General features: G+C 38.4%; 1 protein-coding gene across 1 annotated transcript in view; it reads right to left on the bottom strand.

The window, feature by feature from the left end:
* Positions 1-18,031, bottom strand: part of mov10l1 (Mov10 like RISC complex RNA helicase 1) — a 77,816-nt gene extending 59,785 nt beyond the window's left edge. The window contains 5 exon segments of the mRNA XM_034175462.1: positions 3,970-4,082; positions 7,990-8,149; positions 17,599-17,786; positions 17,867-17,977; positions 18,028-18,031. Of these exon segments, the coding sequence (XP_034031353.1) occupies positions 3,970-4,082; positions 7,990-8,149; positions 17,599-17,786; positions 17,867-17,977; positions 18,028-18,031 (576 nt within the window).
* Between the last annotated feature and the right edge of the window lie 2,064 nt (positions 18,032-20,095).

Below are 20,095 nucleotides of genomic sequence, written 5' to 3'. Positions count from 1 at the left end.
ATATTGTACATATATTACAACCCATAACTTCAATACTAAGACAGATAAAAGCATTCTGTTTGAGGCTATCCCCCAATTTTCTGGGTCTAGAAATCTAATGAGACAGTTTACATGTCCGCCATCTTGGATTTCAATATGGCTGCCACCAAAAACAGATATTTTGCGATATTTCTGAAAGTAGTGCAAATTTTTAAATAATTCAAAATGATAACCCCATGTTTTCAGTGTCAAGGATTTATATGGACTCATTACCCAATGTCTGTTTGCAGTAATTCATCTTGGATTCCAAGATGGTGGACCAATGAAAGCAGGGAGTGCAGGTATAAATTTGATTCATTATGCAACTACTTGTTTTTCTGGAATAAGCAATATTTTTATCATTTTATTGACCTAACCATCTTGGGTTCCAAATGACGTCATAAGCTAAATCCAATATGTACTGTACTAACCAAATGGGAAAGGATCTATTGTGATAGAATCAGTTAAGTTGAACAATGTTTCAGCAATGTGCACTGAAGAACATGGACATTAGTCCTCTATGTAACGCCTACTGGCAATAATCAAAGTCAAAATCATCATTAGGATACATACTGCTTCATGAAAATCACTGCAGTGTTCTCCATGGAGCTATCACTTAATTTTGGTAGCACTGTCCATCACAAGCACAGAGAGATGTGCACTTAAGATTGGCCTTGAAACACTTGCAATTTCCCTTGCTAGCTTTCTGGCACTTGCAACAAATCAGTTCATAGCATGCTTTGGATGCCTCTGGAAGTTCAGTCCAAAACACTACCCAAGAATCATTAGATGCTTCCCATCCCCATTTGGCTGGAGATGGAACAGAAGGGTTTGAATCCAATGCTTGACCCCAGACGTGTCCAGCCTGAAACGCAGCCCTCTTAACATGTTCATAAAGAGCTGCTTTAGTAGGCAGGATATTTTCCATTTCCCGAGATTTCTTTGTGAACAGCTAACGCCTGGCATCATCTACACTCTGAAGGTCACTTGTGGGATCAAAGAGAAGAACTACAAATCGTTCCAGGATCAACATGTCATAATCTGTAACTGTCTGGTTTCAATGACAGTCTTTGAAACGTGTTGGTAGCTTCTGGGAATGTCTGCCATGTAGACCGTTTGCCATGATTGGCAAAGAATGACACTGTGTCACAGCCAGTGAAGGCATGGAAAAATGGAAGTCCAATTGATTTTCCAGGTCCCAACGTAGCCACAATTTCATGGACTGGAATATGTCTGAATCCAACACCAGTACCAAAAGCAATCCACAGTTCTTCCAGGCCAATGTCTTGAAACTTTGCGACTGCGATTACCACAACATCAGTATCTACTGTGCGGATCATCACTCATGAATTTCCCTGCTTGACAATGTCATTTACATGAACGAAGATCCTGGTGTCTGCCTCTTCATGTGAACATGCATTAATTGCAGGGCTAACAGCAACTGAAGTGCCAAGAACTTCCTCATTAATGTTGCTGAAGATTAGTTTACCTTCAGCAGTTGGACAGGTCACACATTTTGATGCCAGAAATTTAAACAATTGCTTGTTTTCATTGTTTCTAAGGAAGCTCTGCCAATTTCCAGGTAGGCGTGAGGAAGAATGAATGCAGCGTCTTTTGCCAGAACCCATTTTATTGTTTCAAAGAACTTAAATAGAAACACTCAACAGAACTATGTATTTTATTTAGCACACAATGGGCGCTCTGTAGACATCTGTCGAGTGAGGTTACAGGCTAATGAGCAGGACTTATAAAACGAAATAGCATTTAACAATTTTTTTTTATTTACTACAGATAATAACCTTGAAGCAAAGAACAGCAGAGCACCCAACAGAACTATTCTAATTAGTACACGATTGGCGCTCCATAGGCATGAACCCATGTGGTATTGTGTCAGGCTAATGAACAGAACTTTATTAGAGGAACTAATATAACATTTTCTTTATTTACTACAAACACTAACCTTGAAATGATAAGAATAATGCAGACAACTTAAATTCTCAGTGTAATATTTCAAAGTATCACATTTTGTTCACTTTTACTTTAATTTTCATCACTTCAGCACCTCCTTTTGTTTTAGTGAAACGGATTATTTGTAGATGGCAGCACTGAAATGTATGAGAGGCTATTTGTACAAAAAATTACCTTTCAATGAATTCTAAAGAAAAGACATGTAAAATGTACACTTACATTCTTTCATTCATTCAGTCATTCAATGATAATTGAATTTATTGATTTGACTGTGCAGAGAGCATACAAAGATAGATCACCTCCTACAAGTATCAGCCATACTGGAAACCAAAATGGCAGAGGGCAACAAGGCATAGGGACATCTGTCTAAAAAGGTATTTCACCCTATAATCATGGAATTGTCATTTTGAATTATTAAAAAATTTGCCTTACTTGCGGATATATTGCAAAAATATCTGTTTTTGGTGGCAGCCATATTGGAATCCATGATGGCGGACATGGTACAATCTTGTAAACAGTCTCATTAGATTTCTAGACCCAGAAAATGGGGGGATAGCCTCAAACAGAATGCTTTTATCTGTCGTAGTATTGAAGTTATGGGTTGTAATATGTACTGAAAGGCGGCCAGATTCAAATTCAAGATGGCGGCCACCAGGGGGCTTTTCAGAGGTGGGTCCTAATCGAAAAATGACCCTTTGGGGGTCCTCTACCACTGTGCCAATTTTCACGATTTCGTCACAAAATGCACTGTTCTGTTTTTATGTGCTTAGTCGCTGGACTAATCGTCAAGCTGTGATGATGAATCCAACTGAAACGACATACAGTGCCATCCAAAAGTATTGGAACACATTTTAATTTGTTTATGCTACTTCAAATACAAAAAAAAAAAAAAATTAAAAGCAAATCTCTACAACTTTCTATGAATAAATTAAAAATATAAAATCCAAGATGATGGGTTGCATAAGTAATGGAATGCTTTGGTATAATACCTGTAAATAATCCATTTTATTACGTGGCTACGACACCATGCGCGCTCTGACTGACTGATTTCCGGTCCGATATTACTCATATATAAGACAGATACAGTAATAATTGGTTCGGATCGCTTATTATTTTCATTACAAACCAAAATGCTAAAAACACTACTAGAAAAACCAAGTTGGACATGAACATAATTCATAAATATCTAAAAGCATTGGAAAAAACACAGATTGAAACTTTACCAGCTAATCTAACCATCTTCATGTAGTTCTTCATGGAGGTGAAGCGAACATGTACCAAACACATAATAGTCATATAAATAAACAAATTATTAACCTAACTTGCTCAGTCTGTACGGGAATATCAGACCTCTGTGTTTTTCACAACACCTCAGTATGATATTTTCCCGTACAGACATCGAGCTCAGTTAATAATCCTTTATTATTGCCAGTTTTGTTCAGACAAGTTAGGGGACACTGAACATATGAACATTTCTAAGTCACTGAATATATCTTAGACTTTATTTACATAAATTATGAAGAAATACAATTAGGGCAGCAGCTATCAAATATTTTTGGAATCGAGTATTCTATCGATTATTTTATCGATCATTTGAGTAATCTGATAAAAAAGTACTTTTGCGTTTTAAAACTGTATGAATAGTGGCAGGGCTCTCCCAAAGCAATGGCACAATGTCGCTGTGCCATCATGTAGTTTTTTTAAGTTTAGGGTGTTCCCTCTCTCTCTCTCTCTCTGTTTTTCGGGGTAATTATTTATTTTAAGAGTTTTGGAGCTTTCCCGAACCATAAGCCCAGACGGTCTGTGAAATCTTCAGTCTGCAGACAGGATATTCCTTTCTTTCCCCTCATACTGCACATTTTATTTTACTTGCACATTTCATTTGCACTTTTTATTACTGTAATACTGGTCATATGCTGTATGTATAAAACAGACAAAATCTGTTATATGTAACCCTCAGCTTCACCAGAAAAATAAAATTACCTGGTTTAGGCGGCCATAACGTAAGGGAGCAACAGAATGTGCCTGGGTAGTCCACTGGGCAGGATCGACAACATACCGTGCTTGGACCCAATCTCCCGTCATTGGTTCATAAGCTAACAGGAAGGGAAAATCAGAGAAAATAATTTTCAGTGTGGCAGTGTCTCGTCTCCTGCAGTGTCGAAACGACTGTCGCTGATGATTTAAAACAACAGCTCAATAGAACAGGAGTTGGGCTACCAATACACAGATCTGAATTATAATTCTGGGTCACGCTACTGGTGTCCTTGGGTAAGACACTTTATTGACAATGTCCCAGTCCACCTAGTTGTAAATAGGCACCATCTTTGGCTACAGAAGTGACCTACAGGAGGAGTCCCAGACCCGTCACACTACAGTATCTGGGGATACCTCAGGACCAACATAGGACTTACCACCCCCACCGCCCTTCAATTATTACAATCCCATATCAAAGTAAGTTGGGATGGTATGTGAAACACAAAAACACACCACATTGATTGTTACAACTGGTTTGACTTTTGTTTCACTGCAAACAGTATGAACCCAAAATATTTCACGTTATATCAGGTCAACCTCATTTCATTGTTAACACACACCCATTCCTGCATTTAAGGCCTGCAACACATTCCAAATAAAGTTGGGATTCTAAAGCATTTACCACTTTGTAATGTGGCCATTCCTTCTCAACACAAAAGACATAGGGAACTGGTTCTTTTCGAGAATCATTAAGAAACGACTGAATCCACCGACATCAATATCCTTTTTGCTGAACGATTTCCTTATCAGTCTTTTAGAGTGCCCGTTGTTTTTGAAGGTGTTTGTCAGGAAAATGATCAGTTCTCTACATTGATTACAGACCCACTGTAGGGTCTGAAATCAATGTAGCTTCAATGTAGCTTCTGTGAAGGCTCCACTTTGAAGCTTGAACCAATGAAGCAGTGCTTCGACCTGCTGCTTCACTGGTTCTTTGCTTTGCTGCTTTTCAGAAGCAGCAAGTCTGCTTCTTAACCCTTCTCAAAGCCATTTAAAGATGTCAATCCTGAGTCACTTTTGTATGGATTAAAGTCACTAACTGGGACTCTTGTCTTGTTGCAGGCAAGAAACGAGAATCGTCCTCCGTTCCATTTGCACAGCTCCTAACGCTGCGCCACTCTGCCAAGTCACGTTTGAGTACGGTCGGAATTAATAACTTCAAAGTGAATCGCCGTTTTAAATCAAATGACACCTATTTCCAAACATTGTAATACAAACTACAATTAACCAAAACATTAACTGCAAGTACATACCTTTATCAGACATTTGAACTTTGCACTCTCCTGGGTGCCCGCAGGCTGCCATCTTTGTAGAATATCCGGGTACTTCCCGCTTGGGGCTGATGTCATTGACGAAAGACTGTACATGAGCTAGCGTGACCAAATAAGGAAGTGGGAAAGGTCACGGGGCAGAGGGTCATCTCTCTTGGTTGAGGCACACGACGTGCAGCTCATCAAGTGGAGTAAACAAGCAGTAAAAAAAGCGAGTGGTGACGTCAGCGGATCGCATCAGAGCGCAGCTCGTCTGAAGGATTATAACAAAAGCTAAATCTGGTATAAACATAAAAATAAATCCTTTAACAGCTGCAGACCAGAAGGAAAGAACACACAACTGTTTTATCAAGTCATGACAATGTAAACAAGACAAATAATTACCTTTTTAGACGGCTCAAAATGCTTTCTGCAGCTTGTTAGGCACACATGCGTGAACGGCTCCGGCTGCAGCCTCCTCTGTGATTCAGGAAGTGATTTGAGCCGTTTTCAATGGCTAATTTGCAGAAAAAAATTATTAATCCGTCACAAAATAATTATTTTATATGCGCAGCGTCCAGCACAGAGCGTGTGGCAGCCAGTGCAACAAAGAACGGCGTCCAGCTGTGAACACAGTGGGTGGGATGCCACAAACAGTAATGAGTAGATTGAAGAAAGTGGGGAGGGGGGTGCCACTGCAGCTGCTATAAATGAGTCTCCTCCAGTAGATTCAGAATCTATTCCAGCCAGGTTGCATGGACGACTGGATTCAAGTCTGTGATGGCAAAGATGGTGAGACAGAAACTTGGCACCTGCAATTGAATTCAAGCTTCACTCCTTAATTGGCCACAAACACCCCGTGTCATGCCCTGTGTTTTGCAGCACAGCAACGGAGACTTCAATTAATGTACGGAAGTAACGCTTGTTTGACATGGGCCATGTACAAAATTGTAATTCCAACAGTGGACATTGGCGAGTATGTACAGTCCTTCGTCAATGACGTTGGCCCCGAGTGGGAAGTACCCGGATATTCTACAAAGATGGCAGCCCGCGGGCGCTCGGGAGAATGCAAAGTTCGAATATCCGATAAAGGTATGTACTTGCGGTACTAGTGAAAAAGTGTGGAATATCAGCTCTTTGGTATGTTTCTTACAGGAAAGTATTGCATTTCTCACGGTATAATGTTCCCCTTTAAGAAATCCAATCCTGGTGTATTGAAAAATTCTAGGCCGATATCAAATCTATCATTTTGCTCTAAAATTGGCGCTATACAAATTAATACATTTGATTTGATTTTGCTTTCATCAGTCCACAAAATGTTTTGTAATTTCTCTTTCAGCCAGTCAATGTGTTGTTTAGCAAATATTAGCCTGTTCAGCATGTCCTTTTTCAACAATGGGACTTTGTGGGGGCTTCTTGTCCATAGCTTGGCTTCACATAGGCATCTCCTAATTCTAACAGTACTCACAGGTAAATTTAGACCTTCTCTGATCACCCTGGAGCAGATCACTGGCTGAGCCTTTGCCATTCTGGCTATTCTTTGAATGGCTATCATTTGAATGGCTGTTTTCAATTTCCTTCAATGTCTTTCTGGTTTAGCAACTTTTCAAAGCCTAATATTCCTTTTTCTTCAGTTTCTCTAAAGTAATAAATTTGATAAATTTTCTTCATGTTTGGAATTGGATTTGGAATTGAATGCCCAGTGTTCCAAATACATTTCTGTGTACGCTTGTTGCTGATAACACCATGAATGGTCTTTTTTGAACTGAAGTCAAAGTAAATGTAGGAATCACTGCGTGTTTATTTAAATGTGCACTTGTCAACGTGGGGTTGTATGTACCATGAAAGGGCAACAGCAGGCATAAATTCTGACACTTGTCACATAATTATCCATGACAGGTTAAAAAAAATAGCTGTTGGACAAAATATTAACATACAACACTGCATGATGATTATATGCCACAACTAAAGAAATGTTTCCTAGTTCCTGGTAATGCAAACACTGCCGACAACAAAATATCTATTTCAGTACAATTAATTCATTTTCTGTGTATACACATTATATATATTTTATTTATGTTTTTAGGAGAAATACAAGTATCGAGTACAGCGTACACTGGCTTTAACAAGTCAAGAATTCAAGGAGCACAGCTGTTTTTTCACTGAACATGGCCTAGACCTTCAAAGGCTGCATCTCTTCTGCAAATATAATAAACCTGTCTGAAATCCTTGGAAAGTTATTGAGACTACAGTCTTCATCACACAATGTCACTAGTTTTGGCTCTGCGGCTTTCAATATTTGGTCAAAGTTGCTCATCATCAAACATAACCTAGACCTTCAAGGGATACATATAAGCTGCAAATGTAGTAAATCTATCTGAAATCTATGAAGAGTTAGAGTACAGCGGTTCAGACGGATGGACGGACAGCATTTCTAGGTCCCACCCTCGGGGTGACCAAAGCCTGCTGAACATCTCACATTCACCTCTCTTGCTGCAGCATGCAAAGCAAATAGGGATGTACACCATAACATGTACATTGTGCTCTGTGTTACATTAATGTGACACAGCATTACACTGATAATACATGAGTGCATATTATCATTGTGCTATCAATAACACTGGTCTGTAGGTCAGGTAAAAATGTAAACAGGATGCAGGATTTTTAAACACCCTTTGGAACAGCCACACTGATGAGTGAAGTATTTTTAAACCAGTACCTTCGCAAAGACTGTGTCGTGCAAAGAAGGTGGTCTGGTTAATGTAGCCTCCATCTCCATCAAATGATGTGACTGTGCCGATTAGAGGCCGCAACTGCATGCCGTCAGCTTCTACGGAGGTTTTTCCTTCAATCTCCCATTCATCTGACCTCTTCTGAACCTAAAAGAAAACAAAATTATGCATACCTCAGGTTAAAAGTGACACAAATGCAACATCTACACATACATTTAACTATTTATTTGTATAGGTTTTTACGTAAAATAATGTGCACACATGGACACAAATTAAATACTGATTTGAATCATTAATTGGGGCATTGTACTAGATGTGCATCAACAATAGCCATAACCTAGAACCAACTGGAGAGCTCACAAAATGATATTCCAACTAAGGCTATTTAACCCCCCCACCCTCCCACCCACACACATTTGATGCGGCAAGCAGGTAGGCCTGATAAATTACCACAGGTTTTCAAATTCTAGATGCTCTGAGATGAATTCCAGCAGTCAAATGCTGTCTGGTTTCTGATCAACAGAGAGTGACAAAAATATTAAAGATTAGACTCTCGATGTATTGGAATGGAATTTGCATTACAGTTTCACTGAACCCAATGTATTGAAAGCTCCTGCGCTTCTTGAGGTGCACTGTGCCATTGCGTAATTCATGCCACACAGTCTGGCGCGGTGCATTTGTGTGATCCATAGGGAACTATCCATGGGGACAGCGATGGAGATGGTGGGCAAGGCCACAGATCCAGCGTCGGAGAGAGTTTGGTTTTCTACCCGCTTTCAGTCCCGTGATCGTGAATGTTTTTTTTCACACTCATGCACTCTTGGTGTGCAGGCTTTTCGGTGATGGGGAAAGGCATTATCATTCATCAACCTTTTCCTGAGGATTTGTGACTTTTTGACTTTTTCTCCTTCGTTCTGCTGTTGTGTGATCGAGCCTTTATGACTGAACTAAAACCGCATTGCTTTTATTTAGAAGCCTTTTTTTTTTTTATTTGTTCCTGGGAAATGATTAATCCAATCAATGTGTACCACTCCTCAAAAATGTCCGCTCATGCCAAAAAAAAGAGAGGCGAATGCTGAATTTTGATGAAGTTTAACAAATCCAGGTACAGGTCCTCTCTCACTGATGATCATCTGTCGGCTGTGCTTCGCATCTCCACCTCAGACATTCAGCCTGAGTTTGATAAAACTTGATAAAGAGACTAGATTTTTCTCACTGAACAAGAAAAAAGGACCGAAAAACACTAAAATGTGGAAAGTAGTGGAAAATACAAATGTAGTCATGCAAAGACATGATAAGAACTAGTGCACTGGGACACTTTTCTCTTTTTCTGCACAGTTCAGTGACCATGATATTATGACTTGTCTTTAATATCTGGTTTACAATGACAATTGATGTGATGTCTTTAGAAAGCTAAGAACCTTCTTGTTCCAACAGTAAGTTTCAGTTTCAACAGTATTTTAAACTCAAAATGCATTTTGGGGTCAATGTGAATGAAAATTATCACAAATGTAATGAGTCAAATGATTCACATTTTATTCACTACTATCCTGGAAAATTTGATAGAATAAATTACATTTTTGTAAGGTAACCTCTTTTTTTCATTGCCTAATCAGAACATCTAACAGTTTGTCAAAAGAATGCTATTTACTGCTTTTCATATAGGAATAAAATAATTATTGTTCAAACTTGAGTTTAGCCTTTTGGCCCAGACCTCCACAATATTTCCTGTTTCTCATTTGGCCCTTTGCAAAAAATAATTGCCCACCCCTGGTCTAAAAGGTAATTATTTGTAATGTTTATATTGTAATAGCTTGGTAAAACAGTTGCATGTTCATTCTTTCTCATTAGTAGCTGTAAAATGACATTTATGATAGTTTTAATATCTCGTTATAATCCTTCAGATGAGCTGCGCTGTGATGCAGTGCGCTGATGCAATCATATGCACTCACAATCGGGGTTTATTTATGCAATGTTCACGCAAAGATCACATAAATAATGCGCGACAGAGATTTTGAATATTTTAAAATTTTCTTTGTACACCTGCACGAAGCCGTGCACAGTTTACAACACGTTTACTCTCTTGCATGGCAGATTGCATACGAGTGTGTGGATCAAATTCATGCAAGTGTCAAGGCACCTTAAAAAAAGTAAAAGTTGCTAGAAGTCGCTAAATGATGTCATTGTCTAATTTGCATATTATCTGAAAATATGATGTCATAACAGATGCTGTAGGAAAAAAGAATAACGTCATGGGAGAGACAAAAAAGTGAGTAAAAACAAGTTAATATTTAGAACTACAAATAAATTGGATTCTTGGTTTATTGATTTTGCCATTAAAATTGACCATCACTTCTCAAAATACTCTCTCTCACTCTTGTACTTATTGTAAAAAAAACAAAAAACAAAACAAAACTGTGTACTCTCCACTGTGTGCTGTTGCTGTACTTTGGCAAAACGATTTCCTTTGGGATAAATGAAGCTGATCTTATCTTAAAATAACTTCTCAAGGCCAGGGCTTCTCAAAGTCTGGAGACTAATTATTTTATTAACTTAGACTTTGACAGAAACATTCAACAAGAGCTTTGATAGTACAAATATGACAACATAAATGTCATTCTTTTGGCCATTATTCTTAACCTTCAATGCATCTAAAACCACTCAAAATGTGGTGGCCACATCTGATTTTTGTGTCCTCACTGCAGTCACCTGCACTCTAATCCACATTGGTTGCTATAATAATAAAAGTTACATACATAACACATGCTTGTCACGTGAGTGCCGTTCAGTGTCTGAACACTGTAGCTATATAGCTCTGACTCAGAGGATATGGATTTTAATCAAAGCTGGTTAGTTCACATTTATTTACAGTATTTTCTGGAGTATAAATCAGTTTTTATTTATATATTTATTTTTTATTTTACCAACTTGGGAGGCCCTGCAACTTATACTCCGGTGCTACTTGATATACTGAAAACTTGCAAGTTTGTTATTAATAATAACCATAATGACTATTTACATAGAACCTTCCCAAAAACAAAAGCATTAATGAAAATAAACTCAAATTAGCGTGTTGCACGTGGGGATCCATGGGCTCAAGGTTGAGTAGTGTTTATAAAATAGGCAGCTGACATTTTTCAAAAGTAGCAATCAATTGTGGAAGATTTCTACAAGAAATTGAAATGGTGTGTTATTCCAGAATGTTTTTAGAACATTAGACGTTAGACCTCAACAGTTTTTAGAGGAAGAAGTCAACCCTTTTATTTCCTGTTAATTACATAATTTTTTAGGTCAGTTTACTGTCTTAATGTATTTATAAATTGTTTAGGTTCGTGTTATCATATACACACACTCTTATTGTCATTTTATTTTTACTTCTATTTTGTCATTTGATTTTTAAATGGACCACAATGAAAATAAGTGTTTTCATTTTCTTGTGTCATCCATATATTTTTAACATATTTACAATTATATATTTAATAAATAAAAATGCACTCACACTTTTAATATAGATGATTTACCACCCCCTGCTGGACTGGTGTGTGAATCTAGAATATAACCATCAGTGTCCATTGTTCAGTGTTGTTTGCCAATATATATATATATATATATATATATATATATATAGCTTCTCTAAAAATATTAATCCTATCAATGTTTGGTTTTGGCACCGTTCATCTTTGACCCAAACTGCAAATGTCAGCTCTCCCCAGTTTGTGCATGGTTAAAATTGCACGGACGCACAGCTTTTTGTCCTTTCTGCATTCAGCTGTATGCAGTTGCTTTTAATTTCACAGAGACGGTGGCGGAAGACATTGAAGACACTACATATTTCACTCATGGTGCCAACATAAACACTTAACTCAATCAGGGTAACAGCAACATAACTAAAACGACTAAACCAACTGAACTACAAAAACACAATAAATCAACACTAACAGCAATGTTAAACTAACACGAACCACAATAACATTTAAAACCACAAATGCCCAAACTCCCATGGTGCATTGCAGCACAACGTCCATTGTTTATTGGTTAGCTAAAAGTGCTAATTTCTCCAAAAAATACTTGTTCTATCAACTTTCCGTTTTTACCGTGTTCATGCTTGACCCAAAATACATAAGCATACTAAACAGCAAATGTCAGCTCTCCCCAGTTTTTGTGTGATCAAAGCCATACACACGCACGCACCCATGCACACAGAGGCCACTTGGCTATTATAATACAAATGACTCCTGCTGGAATGGCATGTGTGTCCATAATGTAGTTAGCAACATCCATTGTTCAGTGTTGCTAACTATTATACATAACTTCTCCAACTATTATCCATAGCTTCTCCAACAATATTTGTCCTATCAACATTCCATTTTGGCAGCATTCATCCTTGACTCAAATACATAAGCATATAAAATAGCAAATATCAGCTGTCCACAGTTTCTCTGTGATCAAAGTTACGCATGCACACACACACAGCTGCTGGAAGCAGGTACTTTTAATTTGACAAAAAAAAAAAAAGTGGCTGAAGACATTAAAACCACTACAGTTTTCACTGATGGTACTAACATGAGACTTAACTCACTCATGGTAAGAGCAACATAAAACGTAACTAAACTGGCTAAACCAAATGAACTACAAAAACACAATAAATCAATAACACTAACAACACTGTTAAACTAACATGAACCACAAAAACACCATATAAAACCTCAAAACCTCAAAATCCCATGGTGCACTGCAGTGCAATGTCCATCATTTACTGGTTAGCTAAAATTGCTCATTTCTCTAAAAATATTCATCTATCAGCAGGTGATTAGAGACCCTGCAAGACTTATCACGAATGTGGGTGTGAAATCTATTAGCTTACCTCTGAAATTAGTGCAGAAAATGTACTATGGTGATAGTGCAGTTTATGTGGCAGGGAGGGAAATTTGTCCAGTTGAGACTGTGGCCTGTTTCCGCAGATGCGTCCATAAAAAGCATAGAGGGATATGCTTTGCAAACTTCATACCCATTAATACACTGGATAACAGTGAAATTGAGGATGGCCCACTGGTTGTTCCAGCAATATCAAATATTTTGTGTCTGCTACCTACAACCCGCGCGGAATGTCTCAAACCCAAACCTACTTCTAGGTAACTTATATATACTACACTGGAATCACCCCTAAATCCAAACAGTCCAACCGTCAACCCCACTGAGGTCCTTAGTCTGGGTCTCATTAACATCAGATCACTGTCCTCAAAATCACTGTTGATTAATGATCTAATTATGGATCACCACTTACATATGATTGGGTTATGTGAAACCTGGCTTAAACCTACTGCTGTCGTCCCCTTAAATGAGGCCTTTGTAACATCGAGTAAAACCACAACCTGTTTATTTGATCCTATACCAACAAAACTGTTTAAGGACCTGTGGCTAACTCTTGGGCCAACTGTGCTGGAAATTATTAATCCGTCATTAACCTCTGGATCTGTTCCTAAATGTTTCAAATCTGCAGTGATTAAACTATTACTTAAATCTAATCTTGACCCTAGTATATTGAAAAATATAGGTCGATATTAAATCTATCATTTTGTTCTAAAATTCTGGAAACGGTGGTTTCACAGCAGCTTGTAGACTACCTTACTGAGAATAATCTGTTTGAGCCACTGCAGTCTGCTTTTAGAAAATGAACTTCTGCTTGCAATGGATTCGGACACCACTACAGTTCTGGTGCTGTTAGATCTTAGTGCTCTGTTTGATACCGTGGATCGCCCTATTCTACTCAATAGGCTGGAGAATAATTTTAGGATTACTGGGAATGCCCTTGCTTGGTTGACATCGTAGCTGACCAGTCATTCTCACTAGCTGCGGTTACATGAACCAGAAGTAATCTGACTGAACAATCAGATCAAAAATCACACCATGTAAACAGCTCCATCTGATTAGATTTGCCCAATCCAATCGAAATTACGATCGGGTCAGAGGAGGTGGTGTAAGCCTGTTTCTAACCCGATCGGCTTCCATGTAAAAGGCACGTGGGATTGTCCGCCTGTGAGGAGCCTTGTTATGTATGTCTGTTACATCACATCACCACGTGACACTTCCTGCTTTGTGTTTGCGAAAATGGCACTGGCAAAACAGAGCTGGACTTTACAAGAGACAACACCTCCTTAACGTTTTAAAAGAATTTAAAATTAGTGGAAAAGCTTGACGGATGTAAGCTGGCAGCACAGACTTGTGTCCGGAGTCAGCAGGTCAGTTGAGCAAATTAAGAACCACAGTAAAGCAACGAGTGCTTTCTACAAGGAGAAGCTAAAAACGAACAGAAGCTGTGCGGCTCCAACCACCTTCTGTGTTATTATTATGAATTAATGGAGTAATAATCGGAGGACGACCGCTCTCCAAGAAGGACACTGGAGTAGAAGTCGGTTTTCCACCAGAGGAAAGTTCACCCACAGAAAAAAATGAGCAGAAATCATAAAAGTGGTAGCTGTGGAGTTATTAACTGTGGGTTAATGAAAATGACAGACGCTCAGAAATAACCTACCTGCATGTGGCTGTGTGTTCCATCAATTAGTCCCATTATTTGAGGGATATGATGCATTTCCTCGAAGCTCCAGCTGATCTCCAAGGCTTCATTTACATTTGGCTCATAAATGCTGTTTAATCTATCGATCTTTTCATTACGGCTTTACAAAACATGTACATAATTGTAACCGTGCTCTATGCCACATTGCGTAAAAACACATTCCGCCATGCTCCTCTCTTCCTAAACAAGTCCTGAAGAAGAAGCATGTTCCTCTGATGCTGCAGTTTGAGGGATATGATGTTTCCTCGAAGCTCCGGCTGATCTCCAAGGCTTCATTTTCATTTGGCTCGTAAATCAGCCATTTAATCCGTCGGTCTTTTCATTACGGCTTTACAAAACATGTACATAATGTAGTCGTGCTCTATGCCACATTGTGTAAAAACACATTCTGCCGTGCTCATCTCTTTCTAAACAAGTCCTGAAAAAGAAGCATGTTCCTCTGATGCTGCAGTTTCAAAAGAAACGCGCAAAGAATAACAGTAATCTCGATTACTCACACTAACAAATCAATTGGTTATATGGACGGGCTTCTCAGTACAACTCATATGCATATGTCACAAACGGCAGACGGCACAATGCAAAGTAGAGCCCGACCGATATGGATTTTTTGCGGCCGATGTCGATAACGATATTTGGATGAAAAAATGCAGATAATCGATAAATCGGCTGATTTGCCGATAGCTGATAAATCAGCCGATATTTTTTTTTTTTTAAATGAATAAAATTTTTTGGACCCTTAACAAAAAAGGTATGAGTTAAAAGCTGAAGCTTTGTCCTCATATTGATTAACTTTATAACAGAGAAGAATTTTCAAGTTCAAAAAATGCAATCATGAATTAAAACTTTGTGAAATTAGCAAATACATATCCTTAAAAAGAGTTGTGAAATACATCTGATCTTGTACCTCTTGTTGCTGCAACTTAGATATAGGTTCAGGATAAGGATATAGATCCTTATAAACTTAATTGTATGCTTTTGTCAGCCGATCAGTGCAGTGTGACGGCGAACTACAGGGGCCGGTGATGAACACATTTAAGCAGGGGTGTAAGCAGCACTCAGTTGAATGGAGTCAGAGCTCCATATACTGGACAAACGGTGCAAGGACATGTTACATTGCCGACAAACATTATTTCAGTAACTGTTCTGTTTATGAGAACTTATCGGCGTCCTATCGGCAAAATTTCGGCCGAGTACTTTGAAAAGAGCTTATATCGGCCGATAATATCGGCCGGCCAGTATATCGGTCGGGCTCTAACACAAAGCATTATAGGATTGCTCTACTGACTGAATCAGATCGTAATCACGGTGCATGTAAGGCTGTTCTGTAAATATTCATTCATAGACTTAAAAATATTCATGTTCTGAGTTCATAAAAACTTGTTCTGTAAATAGTTCTCATACTTTTGTGATCAAAAACATTGATTTGCATCTCAATTTTGAGGCTGTTCTGTAAATAATTTTCAAATAAACAATAAATATAGTAACTTCTGTTCAAGCGGCAAGTCCGCTTCTTAACCCTCTCAAAGCCATCTACAGATGTCAATCATGAGTCACTTTTGTGTGGATTAAAGTCACTAACTGAGACTCCTGTCTTGTTGCAGGCAAGAAACGAGAATCGTCCTCCGTTCCGTTCGCACAGCTCCTAACGCTGCTCCGCTCTCTGTTGAGTCAAGATAGAGTCTGGCTGGAATTAATAACTTCAAAGTGAATCGCTATTTAAATCAAAAGACACCTCTTTCCAAAAGTTGTAATACAAACAATAAACTACAATCGACCAAAATGTTTTTTTCCTCCCAAAATGAGACGTCCTGCGTTCTTTATGAATTACATTGATGTTGATGTGCAGCACAGCCGGCTGAGCTCAGCTCAGAGGCTATGGAGTTACATTTATGCCATTAATGTTTGAAAGAAAATGCTTTTGACAAAAACTACAGATTTAGTTTATTTCTATTTATGTCCTGAGATCAAGGATTCAGTGACCAATTTCATATCTATTTACTTTAAGACTCAATAAAATGTTGTTGACATAGAAAACCTGTAAAGCCTACTTTTAGCACACAGAAAATTCACAGGAGGTATTGATAAGGTAATCGATAAGGAATCGGCTCGAAATTGATAAAGTCTTATCAATACCCATCCCTAACACACACACACACACTATATATATATATAAAATTAAGTTTGAAAGGTTCTCCCACATCCACGCAGCTAGCGCTGTGGGAAAAGGTCTGCTGTAGTGTGTTGCGCTCCAGATACGAGTATTTGTAGGGGAGACTGGGACTGCTCCGTAAAATTTTTTAATTTATAACTCTCTGAAACACTATTGCCTGCATTTTGTGGGCCAAAGTTTGTGAAGTAAAGCCACAGATGTTTTTTTTTTTTTTTATCTTTGTTACAGCCTTACTTTAAAGCCAAAAGAAACAAGGCATCAGGCCAAAACAGGGAAGCATGTAGAAATGTACGCATGTCAGGAGCAGTAAACCAGGTGTAGACACCTCTGGCGGCCTCTTTTGGCTGCCATGGATCTATTCAGTAATTCTGTTCTATAGCATGTTTATGAAATAAAAAATACTAGTCCATCTTTCTGGGAAGGGGATTGGTCCATGCCATCAGTCTTATAGCCATTATTATTAACTACCAATACTTCATTAATATGCTGTCAAATGTCAATATAATACTAGTATTAATATGTTGCATACATTAAACAATCAGGTAACATCTCAAAAAACGGTTTTTAATAACACTAATCCAAACTGATATCAGATTGAATTGAAATAATCTATTCTGAATCTTAAGAACGGGAATCAAATCAATTCTTGAAATTTGAATTGATAACCAGCCCCACTATAGATGTATTGATATGCGGCTACTTGTATCAATATTGTACTGGGAAATGTTTGAATGAATACAATGATTCTGATGGCATCAATGACAATCATGTTACCAGTGCAAAGAACATCATGCAAACACAACAACAAATAAAACATTTGAGAGTTCATGCCAGAGGAAAGCAGTTTCTTACCCTTAATGCTTTCCATCCACCCTGCACACTTCCTCTTATAGCAGTGCAGTTCACCATGTCCCCTTGTTTGAGGGGTACTCCACCCAACACCTCCGCACTGGTGAAGTACACATCATCATCTATCATGCCATAGTCAAGGCACAGCTGAGTAACAATACTGCCCCGCATGTGACGAATGTCCTCAATGACTGAAATATCAAAGACATGTACAAATTCATCCGTGTGATATTGACTGAATTATAGAAACCTTTCTCTGGAGTGCATTTACCTGTTGCACCTGAGAACACTGCTTCATCATCAGAGTTTACAGTCCTCCACAATGGAGAAACCACCTTGGATAGCATGGACCACACAGCAGCAAGCATACTGACTCGACAAACTGAAAAAAAAAAGGACAAAAACAAAGATTCATATGGAGGCCCCCCTCACCCATTACATTGGTGAGAAAATATTAATTAAAAGCTACAAATTACTAATGCATGGCCACTAAGGGTGTCACATTAAAAAGTCACCACAGTTCAGTTCATATTTGTGGTTAGATATATGGTTGGTTGCGAGTTTGGTTTATACATACAGTATCTTTAAAGGAACCTTGACACTTGCACGAATTGGATCCCTGCATTGGCAAGCAATTTTGCATGCCAATGAGTAAACTGTGTGTGCGCAAAAAAAAAAAAAAAAAAAAAAAAAATTCAAAATGTTCAAAATTAGTTTCGTGAACTAGTCATGAACATTGTGCAAACTTTTCAAAAACTGTGTCACTACGTCAGTGCGTGCAGAGCATCTGAACGATTATGACGAGATGTCGCATCTATAATAAACATAATTTTAGATACATTATCTAACTCATAAGAAGGAATGAAAATGCAACCGTTTTACCAAGTATTACTATATATATATATATATATATATATATATATATATATATATATATATATATATATAAATATATATATATATATATAAAACGGCTGAGTGGATCCTTGTCATTTGATTGGTGCTTTGTATGTCACGTGACATGGATTATTCATCCCATTTGTGTTGCACTGCATTTAGAGTGCAATTTGGTTAGGGTGCGCGCACGCTCACACAAGTCAGGCGGCAATTAGCTTTAAAACAAACATGGCAGAGTTTGTATTGCTGACGGATGACGATTTGATGCACAGCATGGCGGACTACATTGTCAGAATTATTTTTGGACTCCTATTTAAAATTTGTGTTGGATTCTTGATGTCAAAGCAGCAGTGACGCACTAAAGCTGGATTAATTTCTGATGTTATTTTTTTTCGCTGCGCTGAGGAGATACCAAAATAAGTCCCTTTTCTGTTGTTTATAAATTAATATAATATGAAATGACAAGGATCTGTTTTCTCTCGACACGCAAAACATTTTGCGATGACAATTCTATAGTCCCACAAGGCCTGAATTAGGCCAAATACTGGCTGCCATTTAGGAGTGGGAATTCTCACTCCTAAACGATCAATAGGAAAGCAGTGGTCGTCACACCAGTCAGGCTGGCGTCATTGTCTAGGCACCCAACCAATCACAGGCTAGGAGAGAGGCCAGTACCTGGCCTAATTCAGGCCAGTAGTTAGGCTGACACTCTGTAGACTCCTGCAACTTTTTTTTTTTTTTTTTTTGGTGTATCACAATATGAATCAATTAATTACTTTTAATTATTTTTAAGTGAAATGGAGCGAAATGGGGACCGATGATAACGAAACGGGGGTTGAACGTAGCACAATAGAGCAGACTGAATCCAAATATGATAAAATTACGTACTTTTATTACATTTTTTTTAGCGAAATTGGATGAAATGGGGACTGTAATAACGAAATTTGGGTAAAACGTAACGAAATGTAATCGACTGACTGAAGTTTCATCTCTTGAACGCCAGATGGCGCACCTACCCCTACTACATGTACTGAGCGCATCTCACAAAAAACAAAAGCTAAACAATTAAAGTAATTATTTGAAGTAAGTTTGGTTCACTCTGCTCCGTTTCGTTACATTTTACCCCCATTTCCATTAATTATCAGTCCCCATTTCGCTCCATTTTGTCCATTTCGTATTTTAGTATGGCCCCTAGAAGGCAAAAAAACAGCGACACCCTTCTTCAGATGACTGCAAACATCTGTAGAACCCGGTTTAAAGTAAAGTTCTCAGCTGTTAGTTGTACAACAACAAATCAGGTTAAACACCAATTACCTCACCCCGCTACAAGTAGCACGCGTGCTGACCTCGCGCCAGGCGTGTGGCTCGTGAGGGGCGGTGCTAAGTGCTAACGTAAACTTGGTGGACAGTGTGGTTGTTCCAATATTACCTTACCTTGCTGGCTCCTTGGTGTATGTGGGGGTCTAAGAAAACGTCTTAAACGTTCATATTGTAATCGTGCGTCCTGTTTTTTCTGTTTATTTTTCGTAGAAAAGGTGTCCCACCGAGGAAAGATGCTCCAGATAACCTTGCGCCACGCCTCAGTTGGTCACGTGACTCTAGC

The sequence above is a fragment of the Thalassophryne amazonica genome, chromosome 8 (assembly GCF_902500255.1).
Source record: "Thalassophryne amazonica chromosome 8, fThaAma1.1, whole genome shotgun sequence".
NCBI lineage: Eukaryota > Metazoa > Chordata > Actinopteri > Batrachoidiformes > Batrachoididae > Thalassophryne > Thalassophryne amazonica.
The sequence above is the reverse complement of the archived record's forward strand: the minus strand, read 5'-3'. Positions and strand labels throughout refer to the sequence as shown.